The sequence below is a fragment of the Talpa europaea genome (assembly GCF_964194135.1).
Source record: "Talpa europaea genome assembly, chromosome: 12".
Classification (NCBI taxonomy): Eukaryota; Metazoa; Chordata; class Mammalia; order Eulipotyphla; family Talpidae; genus Talpa; species Talpa europaea.
The window spans coordinates 55,455,791-55,479,674 of NC_140079.1; the positions used below are offsets into that span (position 1 = coordinate 55,455,791).

Sequence of the window (23,884 nt, forward strand, 5' to 3'; positions counted from 1 at the left end):
GGAATTCTTGACAAATAACAACAAAGTTGGAGATATTATGCTCACTAATTTAAAATTTCATCACAAAGCTACAATAATCAAAACAGTATTGGTATAAAAACAGACACATAGGTCAATGGAACAGAAGAGAGTCCAGAAAAATGGCCACACACTTATGATCAACTTATTTATGAGAAAGCAACCAAGGATATACAACAGGGAAATGATACTCTCTTAAATAATGTTGGAAAAACTAGAAAACTGGACAGTCACACCAAAAGAAAAAACTGGATTGCTATCTTATACACAAAAATTAGAATAAAAATCTGAATAAACATTTTTTCAAAAGGGATATACATATGGTCACATGTACATGCAAAGATACTGCACATCACTAATCATCTAGAAAATGCAAATCAAAACTATATCACCTCATATCTGTTAGAATTGGTATCATCAAAAAAGACAAGAAATAAGTGTTGGTGAGAATGTGGAGAAAAGGGAATACTTGTGCATTGTTGGTGGGAATGTAAATTAGTGCAGTCACTATGGAAAATAATATGGAGGTCTAATTAAAAACAGATCTATCAGCAATTCTACTTTTATGTATTTATCTGAAAACAAGCAAAAAAAGAAACTAGAAAAGACATATACACCTTCATATTCATTGCAGCATTATTTAAAATAGCCAAGATATGGAAACAACCTAAGTGTCCATCTATGGGTGAATGCATAAAGAAAATGTGATGTATATATGCAGCCATAAAAACATTATTATTCAGCCATAACAACATTTTACCAATTGTGACAATGATGAACCTTGACAGTACTATGTTCTGTGAAGTCAAATATAAGAAAAATACCATATGACTTCACGCATAGTTGGAATCCAAAAAATAAACAAAAAAACCTCCAAGCTCTTAGATACAGAGAACGAATTGGTGGTTGCCAAAGTGGCAGTGTAGGTAGTGGATGAAATAGATAAAGGTGGCCCAAAAGTACAATTTTCAGTTATAAGTCATTGAAATACAACATACAGCAAGGTGACCAAACGATTGTTAATAATACTGCACTGCATATTTGAAAGTTGTTGAGAGTCATCTTAGAAGTTCTTGTTACAAGAAAAGCACTTTTTAAAAAAGATTTATTTATTTATGCACACAAGAGGTAGGGTGCAGGCCAGAGGTGTGGGGGGCGGGGTGAGAGGATTCACCAGAGACAGAGTAGGGAACAGAACAGGCAGGATGACTGAAATACACCGCTGAGGGGTGTAGTGGGCAAGACTGGAGAGGTCTGCTTCACCATGTGCATCACCTCCCTGGCCAAGAATCGAACTCATGCTGCAGTGGTTGCCAATAGCTTCATAGTGCTGATGCTTAACCCCTTGTGCCACCAGGGCCCAAGAAAAGCACTTTTTAAAACTATATTATGTCGATGGATGTTAACTAGACTCTTAGTGGAGATCATTTCACAATGTATACAAATATCAAATCATTATGTTGTACACCTGAAAGTAATATTAGATGTCAATTATACTTCAATTTAAAAAAAGGTCCAGTACTCATCTCCAAACAAAGCAAAAAAAAGAAAGAAAGAAAAATGCCTCCCCAAACCAATTAGTCGAGCATGAAACCAGGGAAAGAAAGGAAGAAGGAAAGAAATGAGAATTCCAGAAGAGACCAAGAATGTGCAAAACACCAAGCATACAATGTGTAGTTTGTGAGCTTTTACTGTTTATGCTCAGGTGACAGGCTGTCTTTTCCCTACCATACGGAAAAGCCTATATGGATACTAGCACTTCTCTAAACCCTTGCCAAAGACAAGTATCCAAGGCAGGAGTCTCCTCTTTACTTGTCAGTGGTAAACTCCTCAGTTTGATTTCCCAGTTCCAGGACTCACATCTTCCTCTCAAGTGGCTAATGTTGATAAATCCTTATACTGTAAGATTTTACTCTATGACTTTGATAAGGACAATATACAATAAAACGCAAATTATGCATTTGATGGGAAATACTATATTAGGTTGTCAACTTTCTGAAGACCTAAGATGACAGGGAAACTGGCTCTTATATCTTTAATTTAGGCATTAATTAATGACATGAAATATGCAAACACTTTCTAAATTATAGCTCTCTTCATGGAACAAAAATCAAGTTAACTTCCACTCTCTGCAGATTAGAGTGCTAAAAAACTTAAAGTAATGTAATCTGAGGAACCTCCATACAACTTTCCATAGTGGTTGGACCAGTTTGCATTCCCATCAGCAAGGTAGAAGAGTTCCTTTTCACCATATCCTCGCCAAGATCTGCTGTTGCTAGTTTTTTTAAATATGCGCCATATGATCTCATTGTGGTTTTGATTTGCATTTCCCTGATTATGAGGGATGTTGAACATTTTTTCATATGCCTGTTGGCCATTTGTATTTCCTCCTTCTAGGGATTTACCCAAAGAACACAAAAACATTAATTCAAGAGAATACCTGTACCCCCATGTTTATTACAGCACTGTTTATAATAGGTAAGACTTGGAAACAACCCAAATGCTCCAAAATAGATGACTGGATCAAGAAGATGTGGTATATATACACAGTGGAATACTATTCAGCAATCAAAAAAAGATACTCATGCCATTTGCAGCAACAAGGATGGAGCTAGAAGGGATTATACTCAGCGGAAATTAGTCAGAAGGAAAAAGCAAAATATCAGATGGTTTCACTTATAGGAGGAATATAGTAGAACTACATAAGGCATCAGGGAAAAAATAACAATAAAAAATACAACAAAACAAAAAAAATAAATGGACAACTATGAATCAGAGACATTCTGAAGGGGAGAGAGATAAGGACGAGGGAGGGAAGAGCACAGGGGACTGTGGTGATGGTACACGGGTGAATTGGTGGTGGGAATTCTATGGGGACTACACCTGAGAAAAGAAAGTAAACAATGCAAAAAAAAAAAATGAACAATGTAAAATACATATAAATAATTAAAAATGGAAAAAAATCTAAAAAAATTACAGGTAATGTAAGAAAATCATCAAAAGGGAAGCAAAGAGTTTCTAGAAATTTTTAAGAAACTTAAAAATAAGCAGTATACTGTTGTTTTCCCTGGGCTAATGTCATCACCCAAAGTAATAATGTGCCTAAATTCTAGAGACCCTATTTGCTATTTTCAAGTTGATCACTCAATAAATTTTTCCTTCCAAAAGAATTACATTAACAAGAACATAAAATAGAATATTTTCAGTAGCAATAATTTAAAATAAAGATTATTCCTTCAGCATGCATTCTCAATAGGTGCAAAATTGGTTCTTGGGGGGACAAGAAAAATGTTGCTGGTCATATATGTAAAGCATGAAAATATACACAGTCCATAAATGTACAGTATAATATGTGTGGTATTAAAATTTATGGGGCGATTAGACAAAAAAAAAAAAAAAAGAACTTAAAAAGTTCTTTACAGAGGAAAGAATAAAAAATTTGAGAAACACTGCTGTAGTGTTTGCCAAGTTGGGAATATCTTAATTACTTCCATTTAATGACAGTTCCAATTTTCTGGAAGAGAAAAATCATGGCAATCCCATTTCTGCCTTTCTGCCCAAGGTACTTGTCAATGGCTCTGATTCTTTGGACTTTTTTCTCCTACCAGAAATCACTAAGATTGTTCAAGAGTAAAGAAAATTCTAGGATTAACTACAAAAAAATTTATGAATCAATTAAGTTTACAACACAGAGTATAAACAAGAAAGTAAATTTATTTAAATTACTAAAATAGCTTTTAAAGAAATTTACAGACAGGTTAGCTGTTACAATTATTTTTCCTGAAAGAGGTAAGTGAAATCAATTACTTTAAAATTATTTTGGTCAGTGAAACATTTACTAAAAACATTTGTTTCATCATACAATATGTACGTTATAAAAATCTTTTCAAAAACTCTTTAGAATCTTCTATAAATCAGATAACCTGACTCTGTGATAAGAACAAATTACAATAAGGGGTATAAATATATGAATACTGGTAGTCTCTAGTAGAAGGAAACTACACCACATTCTACTACCAGTGATGGGATCCTCAAAATAATGATACCAATGACGGGTTGTGGTACTCTATAAACAGTATTTTCACTTCCAAAAAAAAAGTGGATCTAGAATTTTAAGATTCTAAGAAAGCCAAAGTAATTGATAAATGAGAAAGCTTAGCTATATAGATGCAAAGTTACAACTGAAATACTAGAGTACAGTAATGTATACGCATACATTTTAACATTCTTCACATATGGTAATTTTCACTCTCTTTTTGGTTTGAGGTACTCTTAAATAAGATTTATCATGTGCATAGTAAATCAATCTATTATAAGAGCATTCAAACACACTCAGAAGTCCTTTTATTACTTTAGTCCTGTAAGCAAAAGTTGACTGCAACATATGAACATTCAGAAAATAAAATTTTCAGAAATGTTGGTTAACATGGTTTACCAATTTCTGAAATTATTTTCTCAATTCAAACAAATGCTTCAGGTTATGTCCAAAACAACTGGATAACTGAAAAAAGCAAGTCTACTAAACCTTGTGATATATATGCTTCAAAAGCATGCTCCTAAGAGGAAGGGCTAAACATTTTTTTTTTAAAGAAAAAGGGCATGCAAAAAAACAAATCCCAACAGAAATCACTGAGAATGGAGTTCATATAACTATGTTTGATTGACTTAAGTCTCAGTGGCTGACTTTAATATTTCATCTCGTCACTTTAGCTCCCACTTTTCCCATGCCACAATTTCTCATTTTTTCCTTGCTTTCTTCTTCCCACCCTCTAAAAATAAAGGAAAAAACCCCCAAATATACACTCAGTTGAACTTGCATTACTTTTGCTCCTTTCAGCAGAAGCTGACTAACACCTAAAAGATGTGAAAAAGAACAAAATGGGAAAACCCATGGCTGCATTTAGGGAGCTGACTTACTAGTAACTCAACAAACTGAAAAATCTAAGTTATAAAATCGGGAAAATTCATTGGAAGGATCCTAAACCTTCCCATGGGTACCAATAATGATGCAAACTAGAATCTGAACAGATCCTCTATGGGACTGCAAATAATTTATAGTTCTCAGATACCATTAACAGAGCTCTTAATGAACACAGGAAAATGATTCTTTCTCTAGTAACAGATAATTACATTGAATAAATGAGTTAGATGTCCTATGTTGACATAAGAACTTAGCTTCCTTTAAAAAGAAACCAGTTCTTTCAAATGAGCTCTGAGTCCATCTCTGGTTAGGAAATCTGAATATTCTTTCAACTTGGGATATGATTTTTTCTTCTGTCACCCCTTAAAAGCAGATGCCCCTCTTCAGGTCATGCTCAGGTTGTACAGGCAGAACTACATGAGAAATACGGCTCCAAAGCCCACTCAGTTTGTCCACGTCCATGTGATTGTAGGAGCTGGGTGTGTTAGAGTTGGTGAACTTGAATGTGAGGAAATCCTTCACTTTTTCTTCAATTTCCTTTAGACCTAGACTGGCTTCAAGTGTTTCTTCTTCCAACAGGACCGTCAGGACTAAGGCTACATCTTTGAAGGCTGCATGTTCATGGTCACAATACTTGTAGAAGATCAAGGTAGAGTCGGCAGGCAGTGACTCGATGCGGTGTACCACAGCTGCATTCTGGCCATTTCTGAATCCATTGCTCAGCTGCTCATCTACCTCGTGTTTGACAGTATCACTGTCTTCAGTAGCTTTGCCTTCCCCATTAATCCGGATGGCATGGCCACTATGGGAGGAAGAATAGGCATCAGCAATTTGTTCACTCAGACACCTAAGTACTTCTTCAGCATCTCGGGCAGCAGTAAGTAGCAAGATAGCAGGCTGGAGCCGAGGCTGGGAGCTATTAAGATGTTTCTCCAGGAATGTTAGGCTCCTTTTCCACAGCTTCTCATCTTGACCTTGATATTTATTCATAAGTTGTTTCATCTTGTTCTGGAACACTTGAACAGCAGTAGTTGTTTCTTCCTTAGGATAAATGAACCAAGAAATCCCAACAACAGCAAGCAGAAGTAATATCAACAACCACTTCATACTCAAAAAACTTGCATTCTTGGGTTGTCCAGCCACTTTTGCTGCGGAAAAAAGAGAATAACAGATAGAAGTATTATTTTCTTAGATTTGAGGGCAACTAACCTTTAAAACCAATATTAATCTTTATAAACATTAGATAAAAGAGGAAAGAATTTAAAGAAGGGATGTGATAATTTACTTAATTTATATTTTCAAGAAAATCTCACACTCAAGGATTTTAAGTTCTGAGTATAAATATGAATATATATACATGTCTCTTAAACGTCAGAATGATAAAAAGTTTTAGAGAAAAAAGCAGAATTTAAAAATTGCATAAGCAACTAAGAATGAACACAATTTATAATACACAAGCATCATCACTACTACTGCTAATATTTGGGAGGTAAACAATATTAAGACACTTTATAAAATAATGTTTAATTTGGAAGAATTCAAATGCTTAACTACTGAAGGTGCATTTTTTGAAGTATATAAAAGGAAAAGGATGTATTATAAATGAAAATATTCCACACAATGTAATAGTACATCCCTTTAACTGTCCAGAATTCCTATCTTTTGTATTCAAGTTAACACTGGTAAAATTTAATTCCATCCATATTATCACTGACAATAATGATATCAATTTATATTTATCTGGTTATTTTCCATTTATCAAGCACTTTCTCTTATACCACTTCATTTAATAACATGACATTTAATGAACAGTAACAGTAATACTTTTATACCTTTTATTTACTGATTCCTTTATGCTAATAATTGTACTATAACCTCTCAGAATAGTAGTTCTTAAAGTGTGAGCAGGAGTACTTTGGGACTCTTTCAGGGGTGTCCATGAGGTTAAAGCAATGCTCATATCACTAAGATGTTATTAGATTATTTCTAACACAGTGATATTTACACAGATGGTAAAAAATGCCATAGTGGGAAAAACAACTGATGCCTGGGCATGAACCACAGGGCAGTGGCACCAAACTTTACTAACACACAGTATAGTCCTTGTATTCTCCATGGTCATGTACTCAAGGTTAGTTTCACTTAAGAATATCCATGAAGCAGTTAAAACTATTTATGTTATTAAAACTTAACCTCTGCATACAAATTTTAATACTCTATGTAAAGAAATAGGAAGTACTTGAAGGACTTCTGCAGCATAGGACAGTTCAATGGTTATCTTTTTTTTAAAAAAAGATTTATTTATTTTATACAAGAGCTGGAGTACAGGCCAGAGGCGTGGGAAGATGAGAGGATTCACCAGAGACAGAGAGGAGAACCGAACAAGCAGACGGTGGAAATACACTGCTGAGGAGAACAGCAGGCGAGACAAGAGAGGTGTGCTGCACCATGTGGGAATCTCCCTGGCCGGCCGGGAATCGAACCCTCACTACAGAGGCTGCTGACAGCTTCACAGTGCTGTGCTCAACCCACTGTGCCACTGGGGAGGCCCTCAATGGTTATCTTAGGAAGAGGTTCATGCAACTGAACTGTGAATTGAAATAGTGTCTTTTCAAAGAATTTTTTACTTGACAGAACAAGTGACAAACTATGGTTGTTAGTCAGACCTGCATAGTTGGGGCAGACATTTACTTGAAAATGAACAAAGTAAACCTGCTACTAGGAAAACAACTGACAATATTTGTTGCAATTATAAAATTCAAACTTTCAAGTGAAAATTAGGACTGTGAAAACATTTTCTCTGCCACCATGACTTGGACAGTTCCAAACACTTGAATTTTTGGTCCTGAAATTGGTGGTGATATTAACATGTTTTCTTTTTAGAATGTATTACAGACATGTCAGCATTAGAGGATCCACGTATTGGTGAAGCAATAATTTCCAAATGACCAGGGTATGATACGTCATTCAAAGTATAAGAAATGAACTAATATAACAGAATGTAAAAACTTAATTAAAATGAATCAGTTCTCACATTTCAAATACATCTAAGAAACTACTCCTTGTTGATTTTTAGAGAACATCAAAAGGGAATATTTGAAGACTACTAAAATTCTACATATCTGTATAAAGCTGGGTTTTCTACAGCTACTATCACAAAAACAATATATTGTAACTGACTACAGAAGCAGATATAAGAATCCAGTCCATTTTATTAAGTCATTCATTAAAATAATTAGGAAAAATTCAAACCCATTTGTTACTTCTACTAAATTATTTCAAAATGAGTATTAAAATTTTTTTCCTTTTTAATTTCTGGATAAATATGCACAGGTATAACCCATATTAAAGAAAAAAAAGTTCTTTGAAAGACATTAAGTTTGCTGTAGAAAGCAGTACAGAGATCAAAATGTCTGAGAATAGTTATTTTTTTAGTACTTGGTTTCAGGGTAATAAACAGGCTTAGAGAATGACAGAAATTTGTCCCAAGGTCATACAGAAGGTAAGTGGTTCAATCTAATTTAAATACAGATCTGTGGAGTCTAAAACTCACAGTAATCCTGTTATATCATGCTATGTGCCTTCTTTCTTTTGACTCAATAAAGTTCAGTAAGTTAATAATATTAGCAGCTTTATTACTTACTAACTTTTACTTTTGGTCTTACTGAAAAAGTGAAGGGGAAAACCAGAAGTCAGAAATGTTCCATAGATCGCTTCTCAATAGCTAAGCTTTGGAAACAACCCAAATGCCCAAAAATAGATGACTGGATCAAGAAGATGTGGTACAGGGCCTCCCCGGTGGCGCAGCGGTTGAGCGCTGGGTTGCGAAGCTGCCGGTAGCCTCTGCAGCGCCAGTTCGATCCCCGGCTGCTCTCCGGCCTCCGGAGGAGGGTCCCACATGGCGCGCAGACCTCTCCTGCCGCCCGCTGCACCCCTCAGCAGTGTGCTTCGGTCCTTCTGCCTGCTCTGCTCCCTGCTCTGGCTCTGGTGAATTCTCTCACCCTCCCGCGCTTCTGACTGTACCCAGTGCTTGTATAAATAAATAAATTAATTTAAAAAAAAAAAAGAGCTTTAAAAAAAAAAAAAAGAAGATGTGGTACATATATACCATGGAATATTACTCAGCATTCAAAAAAGATAAACACATGCAATTTGCAGCAACATGGATGGCGCTGGAAGGGATCATGCTCAGCGAAATAAGCCAAAAAGAAAAAGAAAAATACCGGATGGTCTCACTCATAGCAGGAATCTAGAAAACTTAAATAAGGGACCAGGAAAATGAATAACTATAAGAAAGTGAAAATCAAAATCAACAAAAAACTATGAACCAGAGACACTTTTTGGGGGGTAGGGGGTGGGAGGGGAGGGATGGGGGTCAGAATGGGGGGGTTGTAATTGTATGGGGGAATATAAAAATAAAATTTATTATTTAAAAAAAATAAAAATTAAAAAAAAATTAAGTAGCATGTAGGAAAAAAAAAAAAAAAGAAATGTTCCATAGAGTCTGTCCTTAAAAAATTTCACTGCTAAGTAAAATATGCATTTCCCCCTGTAGTGCCTCAAATTCTTCAAATTTTTTGTTGTCAAAAAAATTAAAAGCAATTATGAATCACCAGTTTTAGAGACTTGCTTAATAAAAAGTGAACAAACTTACATTGGCTGGAGGTTGGTGGAGACTGATTGCCAACCTTTGATTTCTGTATGCTGTCATCTAATAGGAGAAATAAAGACTATCAATTAATATTACATAATTTAAGTATTCCCAATAGAGAAAGAAAATACAGATTCCACCAAAAGAAACTAAGCCAGAGACCCGCCAGAATCAGGAGAAAAGGCTGAAGATCCAAGTACCCATTAGACTGAAAGCTTCTTGAGATATAAACCTATTTTCTTTACAGTTATTCATCACATGTAGTGGTATAGACAAAGCATATTCTTAGTACATTGGTTTTGCAAGAAAGCCTTAAAGTATTTCACCCAAATTATTTAATGGGATTGATGAACATTTTGGGGACAAAGTTAAGAGGACAAAAGAAAACACAAATATAATAAAAAGAAACACATTATACCATCTGAAAAACTGTCATATATTGAACTCTTGCCTGGTGATGAGGCTGCAGAGAGGGGAAAAAAGACAAAATATGGATTATGAATTACTGAACTATCTGGAAAGGGTGATTTGATGTAAAAGGTCAACTTAATTTTCATTTTCTGCCTTAAACTGATTCAAATATTTCCTCTGGTGCTTCTGATTATTAGAAATAACCATAAAATTTTTAAAAAATGTTATCTATAACGTGCCTGGAGTTTGATAATTTTGTATATATAAATGACCTTCCTGATGCTTATCAATAGTTTTTATTTGCAAAACACTGGACTAAACTAGAAGAATAAAATTAGCAGTGTCATTAAGATATAAAAAGTGCCTTACTTTTGGTCATATGACAAAAAGTCTCAAATAAAGCAAAATGACATCAACCTTAACTCTAAAGGCATATTGTTTTACAGTTACTAGCTTAGCCCAAAAAATGTCATCATATGAAGCATCTAAGTTGCCAAACTTAAAACTGTATTACTTATAAAAAAATTATGTAATATCTGTCTTGAATACCTAATTCAAGATAAAAATAATTTATTATGTGTTATCTATCTTGAATACCTAATTTCAAAGATCAAATGAAATAATATATGAAAATAATATGAACAGCAAACATATTATAAAAACAGCAAAATATTTATTATGTAACATACCATAATATTCCTAAATTCACAGCACATAATATTAAGAAATAATCTCATTTATACTAACATCAAAAAGAATAAAATACTTAATAAACTTCACCAAGCAGGTGAGATACTTGTGCACTGAAATCTATAAAACACCAATGAAAGAAATTAAAGCATGGGTCCTTCCTGGTGGCGCAAGGGATTAAGCACCACATTATGAAGCAATCCGCAGACTCTGCAATACCCGGCCGGCCAGGGAGCAATCCACATGGCAAAGCAGACTTCTCCTGTCTCGCCCGCTGTTCCCCTCAGCAGTGTATATTCAGTCAGTCTGCCTGTTCTGCTCCCCATTCTGTCTCGGGTGAATCCTCTCACCCTACCCCCGGCCACATCTCTGGCCTATACACCAGCTCTTGTATGCATAAATCAATAAATCTTTTTTTTTTTAAAGAAAGAAATTAAAGCAAAGAATTAAAAAACAAAATCAAAGGAAAAAAAAGAAAAAAAGAATTGAAAAACAAAAAAGAAAGAAAAACAGATGAAAAAGCAAAAACAGAAAAGCAAAAAAAAAGACAAGAAAAAGCAGGCAGGGCCTCCCCCATTGGCATAGCGGTTGAGCGCTGGGCTGCGAAGCTGCCCGCAGCCTCTACAGCACTGGTTCCATCCCCAGCAGCCAGTGAGGGTCCCACAAGGCGCAGGGACCTCTCCTGCTGTGCCCGCTGCTCTCCTCAGCAGCGTCCTCTGTCAGTCTGCCTGTTCTGTTCCCCGCTCTGGCTCTGGTAAATTCTTTCACCCTCCCACGCTTCTGACTGTACCCAGTGCTTGAATAAACAAATAAATCTTAAAAAAAAAAAAAAAGAAAGAAATTAAAGCTGGCAAAAATAAATAGAAAGGCATCCCATTTTCATGGATTATGGATTATTAAAAATGTCCACAATACCCAAATCAAGCTATAGATTCCGTGCAATCCCTATCAAAAGCCTAGTGGCATTTTTTACAGAAATAGAAAAACAATCCTAAATCCAGATGGAACCAAATAGTCCCCAAATAACCAAAGCAATTTTTAGCATGAAGAACAAGGCTAGAGGCAAAGTACTTCCCAATTTCCAAAGATATTACAAAGCTAGAGCAATAAAAATAGTATGATGGGCCTCCCTGGTGGCGCAAGGGGTTAAGACGCAACCTATGAAACTCTCCGCAGCCACTGCAGCACAAGTTTGATCCCCGGCCAGCCAGGGAGCATCCCACATGGCGCAGCAGACCTCTCCTGACTCACCTGCTGCTCCCCTCAGCAGTTTACACTTCAGTCAAACTGACTGTTCTGTTTCCCACTCTGGCTCTAGTGAATCCTCTCACCCTCCACCCCTCTGGCCTGTACTTCAGTTCTTGTACACATAAATAAGTAAATCTTAAAAAAAAAAAAAAAAGTATGGTACTGGTATAAAAACAGACAAACAGACCAAAAGAAGAGAACAGAGTTCAGAAATAAATTTGTGTAGAATTTAATTAACTGGTCTTCTATAAGGGTACTGAGAATAGACAATGGGGGAAAGGAAACACAATGGGGGAAAAGTTTTGTCAAATAAAAGGTGCTTGAAAAACTCAATAGCCATATGCAAAGGAATAAAATTGGATCCTTATCTTACACTGTAGACAAAAATCAACTCAAAATTCATTAAAGACTTAAATATAAGAACTGAAATCATGAAACTTCTAGAAAACATGGGAGAAAATATCTCTGGACATTAGTCTTGGCAATATTCGCTTGGATAGATATCAAAAGAGGAGGCAACAAAAGCAGTAATAGTCGTGGGTTTAAACTAAAAACACAATGAAATATGTAATCCAAATAACAATGAACTATCACTTCATACCTGGTAAGATGGCTTTTATCAAAAAACACAAAAAAAATGAGGTACATGGAAAGGATGTGGGTAAAAGAGATGTGGGAATATAAACTAGTGCAGTCGCTATGGAAAACGGTATGAAGGATTCTCATAAAACTATAAATGGAAATACCGTATGATCCATCAACCCCACCTTTGTGTATGTGTACATGTACACACATACACACCCCTCCAAATGAACTGAAATTAGGATCCTGAAGAGGTCTGCATTCCAGTGTTCAATGCAGCAATATTCACATAAGCCAAAACAAGGAAGCAGCTGAAATATTCACTGACAGATGAATAAATAAAATGTGGCATACATAGACAGTAAAATATTATATTTAAATATTCCTTAAAAAAGAAGAAAATCCTGGCATTTGTGATATGAAGCACTCTACGCTAAGAGAAATAAGCTAGACAGATGGACAAATAGTTGACCATATCACTAATATGAAGAATCTAAAATAGTCAATTTTTTAGAAGCAGAATGGTAGTACATGGGGTTGAGGAAGGAGGAAATGGGGGGAAGGGTGGGAAAACTGGTCAAACTGTACAATGTTTCAGTTATGCAAGAAGGATAAATCCTATCATCTACAGTATAGTCTCTGTACTATCTACTCTATTATATATCTGACAATTTGCTAAGTAGGTAGATCTTATGTTAAATGTTCTTATTACACATACAACAATAAAGAGGATATGAAAAAACTTTTGGAGGTGATTGATATGTTTATGGCATAGATTACAGCAGTTTCATTTCCAAACTTATCAAGTTATATACACTAAATGTATATTAATCATAACTCAATAAAGTTAAAAAAAACCTTTTTGACGATGTCTAAGAAGCAGAGCCTCCAGTGAAAGAGCAAGTGAAACAAGAAAAAAAATTCATCAAGAGGTTTACTTTGAATACCTGACTTTATCTAGTGAGATGTATAAAAATGCAGTTAAATGCTCTTCTATTATGATTTTAGAGAGAAAAAATTGTTGAGTAAGTTATGTAGCGCATATATATAATATTTACATATATCCTAGAGCACAAGCAAATTTAGCAGGGAATAAGTTGATAAGGCAGGGGATAGTCTAAAGGGTAATTTCTATTCCTCTTAGTAAGAGTATTAAAGACAGTAACAAAAATAGTTTTAAAAGATGAAGACCACGCTTTTCTAGTCTGAAGATTATGGTAACAATCAATCACTCTATACCAGAGCAGAGGGCAAGAATCTTTCATAGTTATTATCATTATCATCACACAAAACAGTATTCACAACAATGAAGTATTAATAATTTATGTGCTATTTAAACTTAAAAATTTGTGTTCACTTATATAAGCTCACTCGAATAACCTAGTAAAAGGCTACTACTGTCTTTACTTTAATGGTTAGAAAATCAAGATTCACAAAGATTAATTGACTTTACTTAAACCACTCTATTATTAAGCAGAAGTGCTGGGTCAATGAACTTCCATTTTCTTTACATCATTTTTAGAGACAGGTTCCAAAGCATGTATATTAATGAGGCACAGACTCAAGAGTTTTGACCTTTCCATAGACATTCTTCCCTTACTCTGTTTTACTACCTGGGAAACAGGAAAAGTAAAGACAGAGGTTCTATTTTTCCCAAAAGATTAGGACACAGGTAGATTCTAGACCACCCAGGGAACTGGTGCTAACATGGAGAGACAACAAGAATTTAAAGTCCCAGGTTCTTGACCACCTAAATCTAAAAAAACGAACTTTTTCTCACCAAAGCAGGCAGAAATGCAGAGTTAAAACAGTGAGGTATGAAATTTGTAATGCTTTGAAGAAATTTAAATAAACTTGGATTGAAGCAGAATCTATGACAGAGACGTTTGAAATGCACTGTAATCTTCTACCTTTATTAATATATTCTCCCTGTTCATTGCCCTTAAAGTCCTTGTGTGGCTGAAGGTCTAAAAAATTGTTTTCTGCATTGTAAAGGTGAAAATTTCTGGTATATAGTTTCTATATAACTTTAAAGCCCAAGATAATACCTATATATGTGGTAGATGGCTATCTAGCAGTATATTACTATTTAAAACATAATTAAAATTAACTAAAGAACTTAAGAAAAAGTAGGAATGCAAACAGACACAATACCAAAAGTTAGCTACCAGTTCAGCAACTAAAAGATTCATTTCTACATTCCAATCACACGTTCAGTATGAATTTTCCCTTTTGCATTGCATATGCACAGTGTCTTGGAAGAGAAAACAAAAACCATACCTTTTTTTGGTGGTGGTGGGGGGATAACGAATGTGTACTACATTTCACTTACCTGAAAGTAAGTTAGCTGATGTAAATTACATAGAATATATAGCTAAGAACTAAGAAATAACATAAGAAGTCTCTGAGTTTTTCATAGTACACATATACTTAAATGCATGCAGTTTTACGTCTAAGAATATATTATATCTCAGATTTTCAAAATAAGTTTTAGTGTTTGATTCTGGTTAAAGATAATCTTAAAAAGCTATTAATATTTAGTTTCCTAATTACATTAGGTCAGGAAGAGCAAATTTTAAAAGGAGTGGTCTTCTAATAAGAGGTACATGAAAGAGTAAGAAAATGACAGTCAAAAATAAGGGAAAGACAAAAAGCTATCTCAGTTTTAGTCGGCAAAACTATTCACTTATATGTATGGTAAAATTTCACTGCAGGGAAAAAAATGAATTGTGACCATTACTACTTTAGTGATGGAAAAACAAAGCCACAGAGGTTATCTTGTTTAATTACAATCAATCATTTCATGAGCAAGAAAGATATGAGGACTTTTATATAAGTTAAAGGAGATGATGAACTCAAGAGCTATTGTGATCAGATGAGTAAAGAAGGGATAGAGGTTAAGGGTTGCTTCAGGCATGACTTTTTTTTTTATAGAGTTAAGATGTAGGCGGACATATTGTTAATATGGACATATTGCCACAGAAATTATGACAGACACTAAGTTCAAGGCATGATTGTTTCAACATACCTATTTATGGTATTTCTTAAATTCTATGACATTTAATTAATCCTAAGCCTAAGCATTAAAATACAATTTGTGAATTTCAGTCTTCATTATTTAAAATAATGGACATGCTAAGCTCCTCTAGGTGGTTAGTTATATAAATAGTCTGCTAAAAATAAAAATCACATACTGTCAGAAAAGTAAAATTTTTCATTATCATGTACAGACTGCACTCCTAGAATTGACAACTTGTCAACTGGATCCATCACCCAATGGCGCTCACTATCCACACTTTATACCCAGTCCAAGCAGATAGAAATTACTAAACTCATAATCATGGCTATCCTTTATTAAGAACTCACAATCTAAATGCCCACCTGAAGAACAAGTCACTTCTGTCTGTTAAATCATGAAAAATAGTAAACAGGTAAAATTTCAGTAATAGGTAGAGATTTATCACTTACTTTGCATTTTAGACCCCCATTTTGTGGTTTGTTCAACCCTTTTCTGAGAGTTTTTTGGATATCCTGAGAATGAACCAAATACAAACATCAAGATATCATTTCACATACTTTGAAAATATATCCCGTACTCCAGTATTATGACATAAATTTATCAGAAAGATGAAAACAAAGCTGGGGAAGGAAACAACCAAAGCAATAGGTTCAGAAGTAAAAGAGTATCAAATGATCATATCATAGAGGCTGACCACTTTTCACAGCAATATAGGAAGTAAATAAATACATAATCACCTAACAGACAAAACTATGTACAAGTACTTTGCTCTGATCTATGAGAATAACTAAGTTCAATAATACCTGAACTTGATTTCAGTATTATTTAAGATTAATTCTACTAAAATAGTCCTCTACACATTTCCATATCACACAGGAATTTTCACAGATATTATAAAAATGTGGTAGATTAAAAGGCAAAGAGGGTGAAATAAATTAAAATCCTACCAGAATTTTTAAAGACAGGGTTAGAACTGATTGAATAAAAAAAGACAACTAGCCACTTACTTAGCACTGAAGGTTGTTCATCAAGAGATGTGAATTCTCCACCTGCAACAGAAACCAGAGATAAAGTCATAGAATACTTGGAAATAAAAACAATGAATATATTGCATAGACATTTTGCTAGTTGATTTGAGGATATACCCTCCCCCCTGATCAAATCTTACTTTCATCAGCCACCAAAATATGTATGTATTTTCCCCCTTTTCTAAGCATCGAAATGTTTAGGAATTGGATAAGAAGTCAGTTTTAGGATCAAGACCATCAAAATAAAGGTAAGCTAAGTGGTGGCCATATGAATATTCACTATACTCAAGTATCAAGTATAATTTTACTTAATTCTTATACTTTATGTAGTCATGGATACCACTATGATTAACAAATAAGGAAACTGAAATTGATAATTTACCCAAAATTACATATCTAATAAAAGTAGTTGAACTGAGATATAAACCCTGGCAATATAATAGTATGTCGTATATAAGCAAACTTGTAGACATTTCAAAGTAGTTATAAAGATGCTACTTCATGTTTGGGGGTGGTATTTAAGATAACTGCAAAATGATACAATGGGATAATTAGAAAATGATGTTACAAATATAACAAATTTCTAAATCTGCTCTAAAGAAGTGAGTTGCTGGGCCTCCCTGGTGGCACAAAGGGTTAAGCACCGTACTATGAAGCAAGCCCCAGCTTCTGCAGCATGAGTTCGATCCCTGGCTGGCCAGGGAACAACCCACACAGCGCAGCAGACCTCTCCTCTCCTGTCAGTCTGCCTGTTCTGTTCCCCACTGTCTCTGGTGAATCCTCTCACTCCCTGCATCTCTGGCCTGTACCCCAGCTCTTGTATGCATAAATAAATAAATTAAAAAAAAAGTGAGTTGCTTCTACTCATTGATTATTATTATCATTTATTAATGTAAATTTATTTTTATAAATTCTTTTTTTTTTTTAATAGAGGCATGCTTTATTTATTTGTTTGCTGGTTTTGTTTGTTTGTTTTTGTTTATACATGCACTGGGTACAGTCAGAAGTGCGGGAGGGTGAGAGAATTCACCAGAGCCAGAGCGGGGAGCAGAGCAGGCAGAAGGAACGAAGTACACTGCTGAGGGGAGCAGCGGGCGGCAGGAGAGGTCTGCGCGCCATGTGGGACCCTCCTCTGGCGGCCGGGGAGCAGCTGGGGATCGAACCAGTGCCGCAGAGGCCGCGCGGTTTCGCAACCCAGCGCTCAACCGCTGCGCCACCGGGGAGGCCCCGTAAATTTATTTTTAACATAAATTTTCTTAATACAAATGCAATATATACTATATGTAAAGAGAAAAAAAGTACCAGCCTAGAAATGAATAACTTAAAAATTCATAAATACCTGTAAGTGCCCACTGTATACAAAATGGTATGTGTAGGAATACCTTGGTGAATAAGATATATATTCTTGGTGAATAAGATAAATATTCTTCCAGATTCATTTTCAATTTATACTAACCAAATACTTTTTGTAGACACTTTTCTTTATATTGTTTTTCATGGATTCTAAAAAATACATTTTTTTTAAAAAAGATTTTATTTATTTATACAAGAACTGGCATATAGGCCAGACGTGTGGGAAGGTGAGAGGATTCACCAGAGACAGAGCGGGGAACAGAACAGGCCTAATGACCGAAATGCACTGCTGAGGGGAGCAGCGGGCAAGACAGGAGAGGTCTGCCACACCATGTGGGTTTCTCTGCAGCCGGCAGGGATTGAACAGGCACTGCAGAGGCTGCGGACAGCTTCACAGCGCTGCGCTCAACAGCCTGCACCACCAGGGAGGCCCAGAAATACTTTTAAAAAAACACCTCTGATTTAGTACTGTATCTTATAATCAATTGTATGTCATAGTTTAACCAGATGGTTTTTCTTTCTTAGTGATACATAAAGTCAGTGGCTCTTAGAGTCAAGGAAATATACTTGATCACCTACTCATTAGTATACAAGGAATTAATTCACTTCATAAGGAATAGTATTCCACTGATTCAGTGTAGTGTAATTTATATAGAGACACACTTAAGAGCTTCCAAAAATCAAAGATTTAGACTCACAAAGGACAAACATATAAGATGATTCGGAAAGCAAATTTCCACTAATGATTTATTTTTATGGTACAGCAGCTTATTCATTTATGTTTCAAATTAAAGTCACAAACCCAGAACCAGCGTAAAATATTTTATATACATATATTACGCGTATAAAGTGCTTTTCTATGTACACAGTGATTAAAAACTTTTTCTTTAAAAACAGTCCCAGTCCCATATTTTTTAAAAGGTGATGTGGATGCAAAAAAAAAAAAAAAAAAAAAAAGCCATGAAGACTTTGCAGACAGAGGTATCTTTGGTTGATTAATAATTAACTAAAATTCTGAGATTTGACTTGGAAAAGAAAAAGGAAAAACAGCATTATTTCTGTTCAACCTAAGAAATACATAACGATAGTAGATAATCTGCAATGTACAAGGGAAAAAAGTAAAAGAAAAATGTCACCAATGATTCTACCATGCTGAACAAATCACTGTCAGCATTTTACTATATTACATTCTAGTCATTTTGTTATATTTTCTCAACATTTTTAAATGAAATTTATGAAGTTATAAACAAGGCTGTAAGACTTTGATAATGAATACTCATAGGGCCACCACTTAGCTTACCATTAATTTCTCATTACACCTGGTTTATCTTCTGAAACAGAGTTGAAATCATACTGCATATAAAATATTATATCCTTAGTAGAATATGTGCATATAAATAAGCTCAAACTACTACGTCAGCTAATTCAACTAATAACAAATTTATACTGTTAGCAAGGACATTCAGCAGATCACAGAAAGGATTAATTTTTTTTTCAAATGCAGGGATGGATACAGAGATGATTAATTCAAGGAACAAATTCAAGACATAGGATAAGCTTTTTTAGGATTCACTATACCTTCCTTTCAACATTTATATTAAACATCAGAAGAGGATCATTAAAAATTCGAGCATACCTGACCATCTGTACAGATAGCCTTTTAACAGTGTAAAACATACATAGCTTTACTACTTACTTTGTGATGACCGCCAAGGTAATTCTGAATATTGACTTGATGATCTGGAGGTTTGATCTAAAAAACAAATAAGAAATACAGCACACTATAATGCATATTTAACTTTTAAAACGCACATTTTGCAACAGAAAAATGCATACTCAAAAGAGCAAAAAATATTCAAATAAACCTCAAGGAATTCAACACTTGGGTGTATAATTTTTCAAAAGTTTCTAAAGAGTCATGTTATATCTAAAATTAAGTCTTTCCCCTAACTACTTGATGAAGAAAAAAATAAATATAATGTAGAACATAGCATGAGGTTAAGGGAGACAATGAAAGCTCTGATTTGTGGGGAATTTTAGAAGTTTACCATAATGGATCTTTTTGAAATCATTAATATCCATTTTTGCCTTAACTTTTCCTTGCAAACAGTCAATAAATTATTTAATTTACTATTCCTAAAACCTTTTTTTTTCATTTTTATATGCTCTTTCAAAAGTGATCAAATATCTCTTTCTAACATGGTAATTTAAATGAATGAAATTAAAAAAATGTTAAATTCTACTATTTCTTCCTGCCTTCCGTCTTGTACCTCTTTGGTGGTAACTGATCATGAAGATAATCTAGGAAGATCAGTATTTTTCTTTATATGACTCACTTTTTTTGTTCTTTAGCTAAACTATTCTTCTGCGTATGGGTCTACATGCTTCAGCAAGGTCACAAGATTTCTAAAGAGTCAAATGGTTTATGTAGTTCCAAAGAGCTACATGCTAGTAGCGATAGCATAAAACTACACATCATATGAATGGCTTAATTAATCTCCAGTTTTTAGAGCTTTATGTATACATATATGAAATCAAGTCAAATTTGAGTGCTTACTATTTGTCATTACTCTCTAAATACTATGCATATATGACTTAATTTAAAGAAACTGAGGATACAGAAGTGAAACAGGGCCTCCCTGGTGGCATAAGGGGCTAAGATGCAACCTATGAAGCTGTCCGCAGCCACTGCAGCATGAGTTTGATCCCTGGCCAGGGAGCTACCCACATGGTGCGGCAGACCTCTCCTGACTCACCCGCTGCTCCCCTCAGCAGTATATTTCGGTCAATCTGCCTGTTCTGTTCCCCACTCTGTCTCTGGTGAATCCTCTTACCCCCCTCAATACCTCTGGCCTGTACCCCAGTTCTTGTATGCATAAATAAATAAATCTCAAAAAGAAAAAAGAAAAAGAAGTGAAACAATTCTGGCTCCAGAGCCCATGTTCTTAACCACTAGGCAGAATGTTACCTATCTCCTTTAGGGTTTCTGTATCAAGAAAGAATGGGGAAAACAAGTAAAGGTGGGAAATATGTAGCATACAAAATGCCAAAAAAACAGCTGTGAGTGTTTTTTTTTTAAATCTTTTTTTTTAATAGAGGCATGTTTTATTTATTTATTTGTTTGTTTGTTTTGTTTATACATGCACTGGGTACAGTCAGAAGCGCGGGAGGGTGAGAGAATTCACCAGAGCCAGAGCGGGGAGCAGAGCAGGCAGAAGGACCGAAGTACACTGCTGAGGGGAGCAGCGGTTGTCAGGAGAGGTCTGCGCGCCATATGGGACCCTCCTCCGGTGGCCGGGGAGCAGCCAGGGATCGAACCAGCGCCGCAGAGGCCGCGGGCAGCTTCGCAACCCAGCGCTCAACCGCTGCGCCACCGGGGAGGCCCAGCTGTGAGTGTTTTAAAAAGTAAAATGGTGAAGTGAAACACAGTCATTACAGAAACTCTCAAACGATGGTGAGGGAAAAGTGAAAAATTACTCTTCCATGTATGGAACTAAAATATAAAATCACTCATCATTTGTGGAATTTACAAGTTCATTCAGCATCCTCATAAACACCAAATTGACATATATATTTTTCCCTTTTCAGACAATTCTTTCCTTCAATAAACACAAATTCACAAAAACAATTGGAAACTGTTATTACTAACTTGCTGTGAACCTGAACAATCCAAAGATAAGTCATTATGTTAGCATGTTAAAACTTCCTGAAAGTTAACACTCCTGGGCCTCCCTGGTGGTACAAGGGGTTTCAGCACTATCAAGCTATCGGCCTGAGTTTGATCCCCAGTCAGGGAGCTAACCCACATATGGCACAGCTGACCTCCCCTGTCTCACCCACTGCTCCCCTCAGTAATGTATTTCAGTAGACCCGCCTCTTCTGCTCCCCACTCTGTCTCTGGTGAATCTTCTCACTCCCCATACCTCTAGCCTAGACCCCAGTTCTTGTATGCATAAATAAAAATATAAACCTAAAAAAAAAAAAAAAGCTAACACCCCTGATAGTATTGAGAGTAGTAATGTCCATGTGATCTATTTCTCTCTATAAAGTTATTTCACAAAACTACAAACAACTCTTCTGTTAGGCATAAAAATATCTTGTTTTTCATAAATATCAAAGCAGGCTAAAATGTGATTTGTTCAGGTATTACATGACATTAAGATACTAATCAAATATACAATGGAATCTTTAATATTAAATAATAAAAAGTATATAACTTTTAAAAAGGTAGTTTTAATAAAATACTGTATTTTTTAAAAGTCAATTACAGAATACCTTTATATTTTAATTAAAAGTAGAGCTACTAAGGCAAGAGTCTTATCTCTATAAAGCAATGTTACCTCCAGTGTCCACAGATTCCCTGTATCTGGCATGAGCGGTCACAACATCACTGTCAGAGCTGTTTTGATCATCATCTTCAGTATTTTCTAAAAGAAAATAAGTAATATTTTAGTATAGTCTTTGTTCTAATGCTCTAAAGACCTGGGTAAAAACCAAACCAAGTGATTCAATATTAAAGAGAAGACTTTTTAATAATCAGATATAGAATTGCTATTTATTATAATTATTCTGAATCACAAAATTCTAAATAAGCTAAAATTGAGCTCATTTATGTTCTCTGAGGCACATAATTATATCCCAAACAAATATTCAGAGTAATATGTACAAATTGTATTTAGAGGCTTTAATGGAGAGTCAAAAAGTAAACAAATCAGGGGCCTCCCTGGTGTGTGTGTGTTTACAAGGTGGGTGGGCATATGTAAGCAAACATTCAGCATGTAGGTGACTAATCTGAGATTACAGTGGGATGAAAAGTGGACTAAATTTTACTGTACTATTCAAACAGAGTGATAATGAGATTTTGGAAAGTGATGCTTTGTTAGTTTACACTTTAATTTCTTTATTTTATATATATTTTACACCATTCTTCCTTTTTGTACAATGCATGCTTTCTCCTCTCAGGTGTAGTCTCCGTAAAATTCCTATCACCAATATACCCGTGCACCATCACCATAGTCCCTTTTGCTCTTCGCTTCCCTGATTTGACCTCTCTCCCTTTCCCTCCCCTGCAGCGTGTCTCTGATTAATAGTTGCCTGTTAATTTTGCTTTCTAATTTATTATAATTATTTTTTTCCTGGTCCCTTATTTGGAAAGTGATTATTTTAATACCATAATCAAAGACCAGCAGATACCAGAAGCTGAAAATATTAACTGTGCTTAAAATTATTAACTCAGGGACTCTGTGGTGGTGCAAGGGGTTATATAACCTATGAAGCTATCTACAGCCACTGCAGCACAAGTTTGATCCCCGGCCAGGGAGCTACCCACAATGGCGCAGACTTCTCCTGACTCACCCGCTGCTCCCCTCAGCAGTGTATTTCAGTCAATCAGCCTGTTCTGTTCTCCACTCTGTCTCTAGTGAATCCTCTCACCCCCCACCTCTGGCCTGTACCCCAGTTCTTGTTTGCATAAATAAATCTTTAAAAAAATAGAATTATTAACTCAGACAAAAGATGCTTAAATGAACACCAAGGCTATCATCACTCATTCTGTCCTTTTTTAGCTGCCAAATTAACAGTTAGGCATCATTTTCCTGAAGAAAAAGATTACCTATCAAAATTGCTTCTAAAATTTTTAAAAAAGAATAGAACATACTGCATGATTTTTTTCTTAAAGATTTATTTATTTATTTATACAAGCACTGGGAACAGTCAGAAGAGCGGGAGGGTGAGAGAATTCACCAGAGCCAGTGAGGGGAGAAGAACAGGCAGACAGACGGAGGACACTGCTAAGGGGAGCAGCGCGCACAGCAGGAGAGGTCTACACGCCATGTGGGACCCTCGCCAGCGGCCGGGGATTGAACCGGCACTGCAGAGGCTGGCACTGCAGAGGCTGCGGGCAGCTTCGCAGCCCAGCGCTCAACCGCTGCGCCACCAGGGAGGCCCCATATTGCATGATATAT

The 23,884-nt window shown here is 35.5% G+C and overlaps 1 protein-coding gene across 1 annotated transcript in view; it reads right to left on the minus strand.

The window, feature by feature from the left end:
• Positions 1-5,302: 5,302 nt before the first annotated feature.
• TOR1AIP1 (torsin 1A interacting protein 1) overlaps positions 5,303-23,884 on the minus strand; it is a gene marked incomplete at both ends in the record, with an annotated part of 37,066 nt that continues 18,484 nt past the window's right edge. The window contains 7 exons of the mRNA XM_084250058.1: positions 5,303-6,087; positions 9,594-9,650; positions 10,009-10,053; positions 15,990-16,052; positions 16,548-16,589; positions 19,618-19,674; positions 22,262-22,348. Coding sequence (XP_084106184.1) covers positions 5,303-6,087; positions 9,594-9,650; positions 10,009-10,053; positions 15,990-16,052; positions 16,548-16,589; positions 19,618-19,674; positions 22,262-22,348 — 1,136 coding nt within the window. The remainder of the gene's footprint in view (positions 6,088-9,593; positions 9,651-10,008; positions 10,054-15,989; positions 16,053-16,547; positions 16,590-19,617; positions 19,675-22,261; positions 22,349-23,884) is intronic.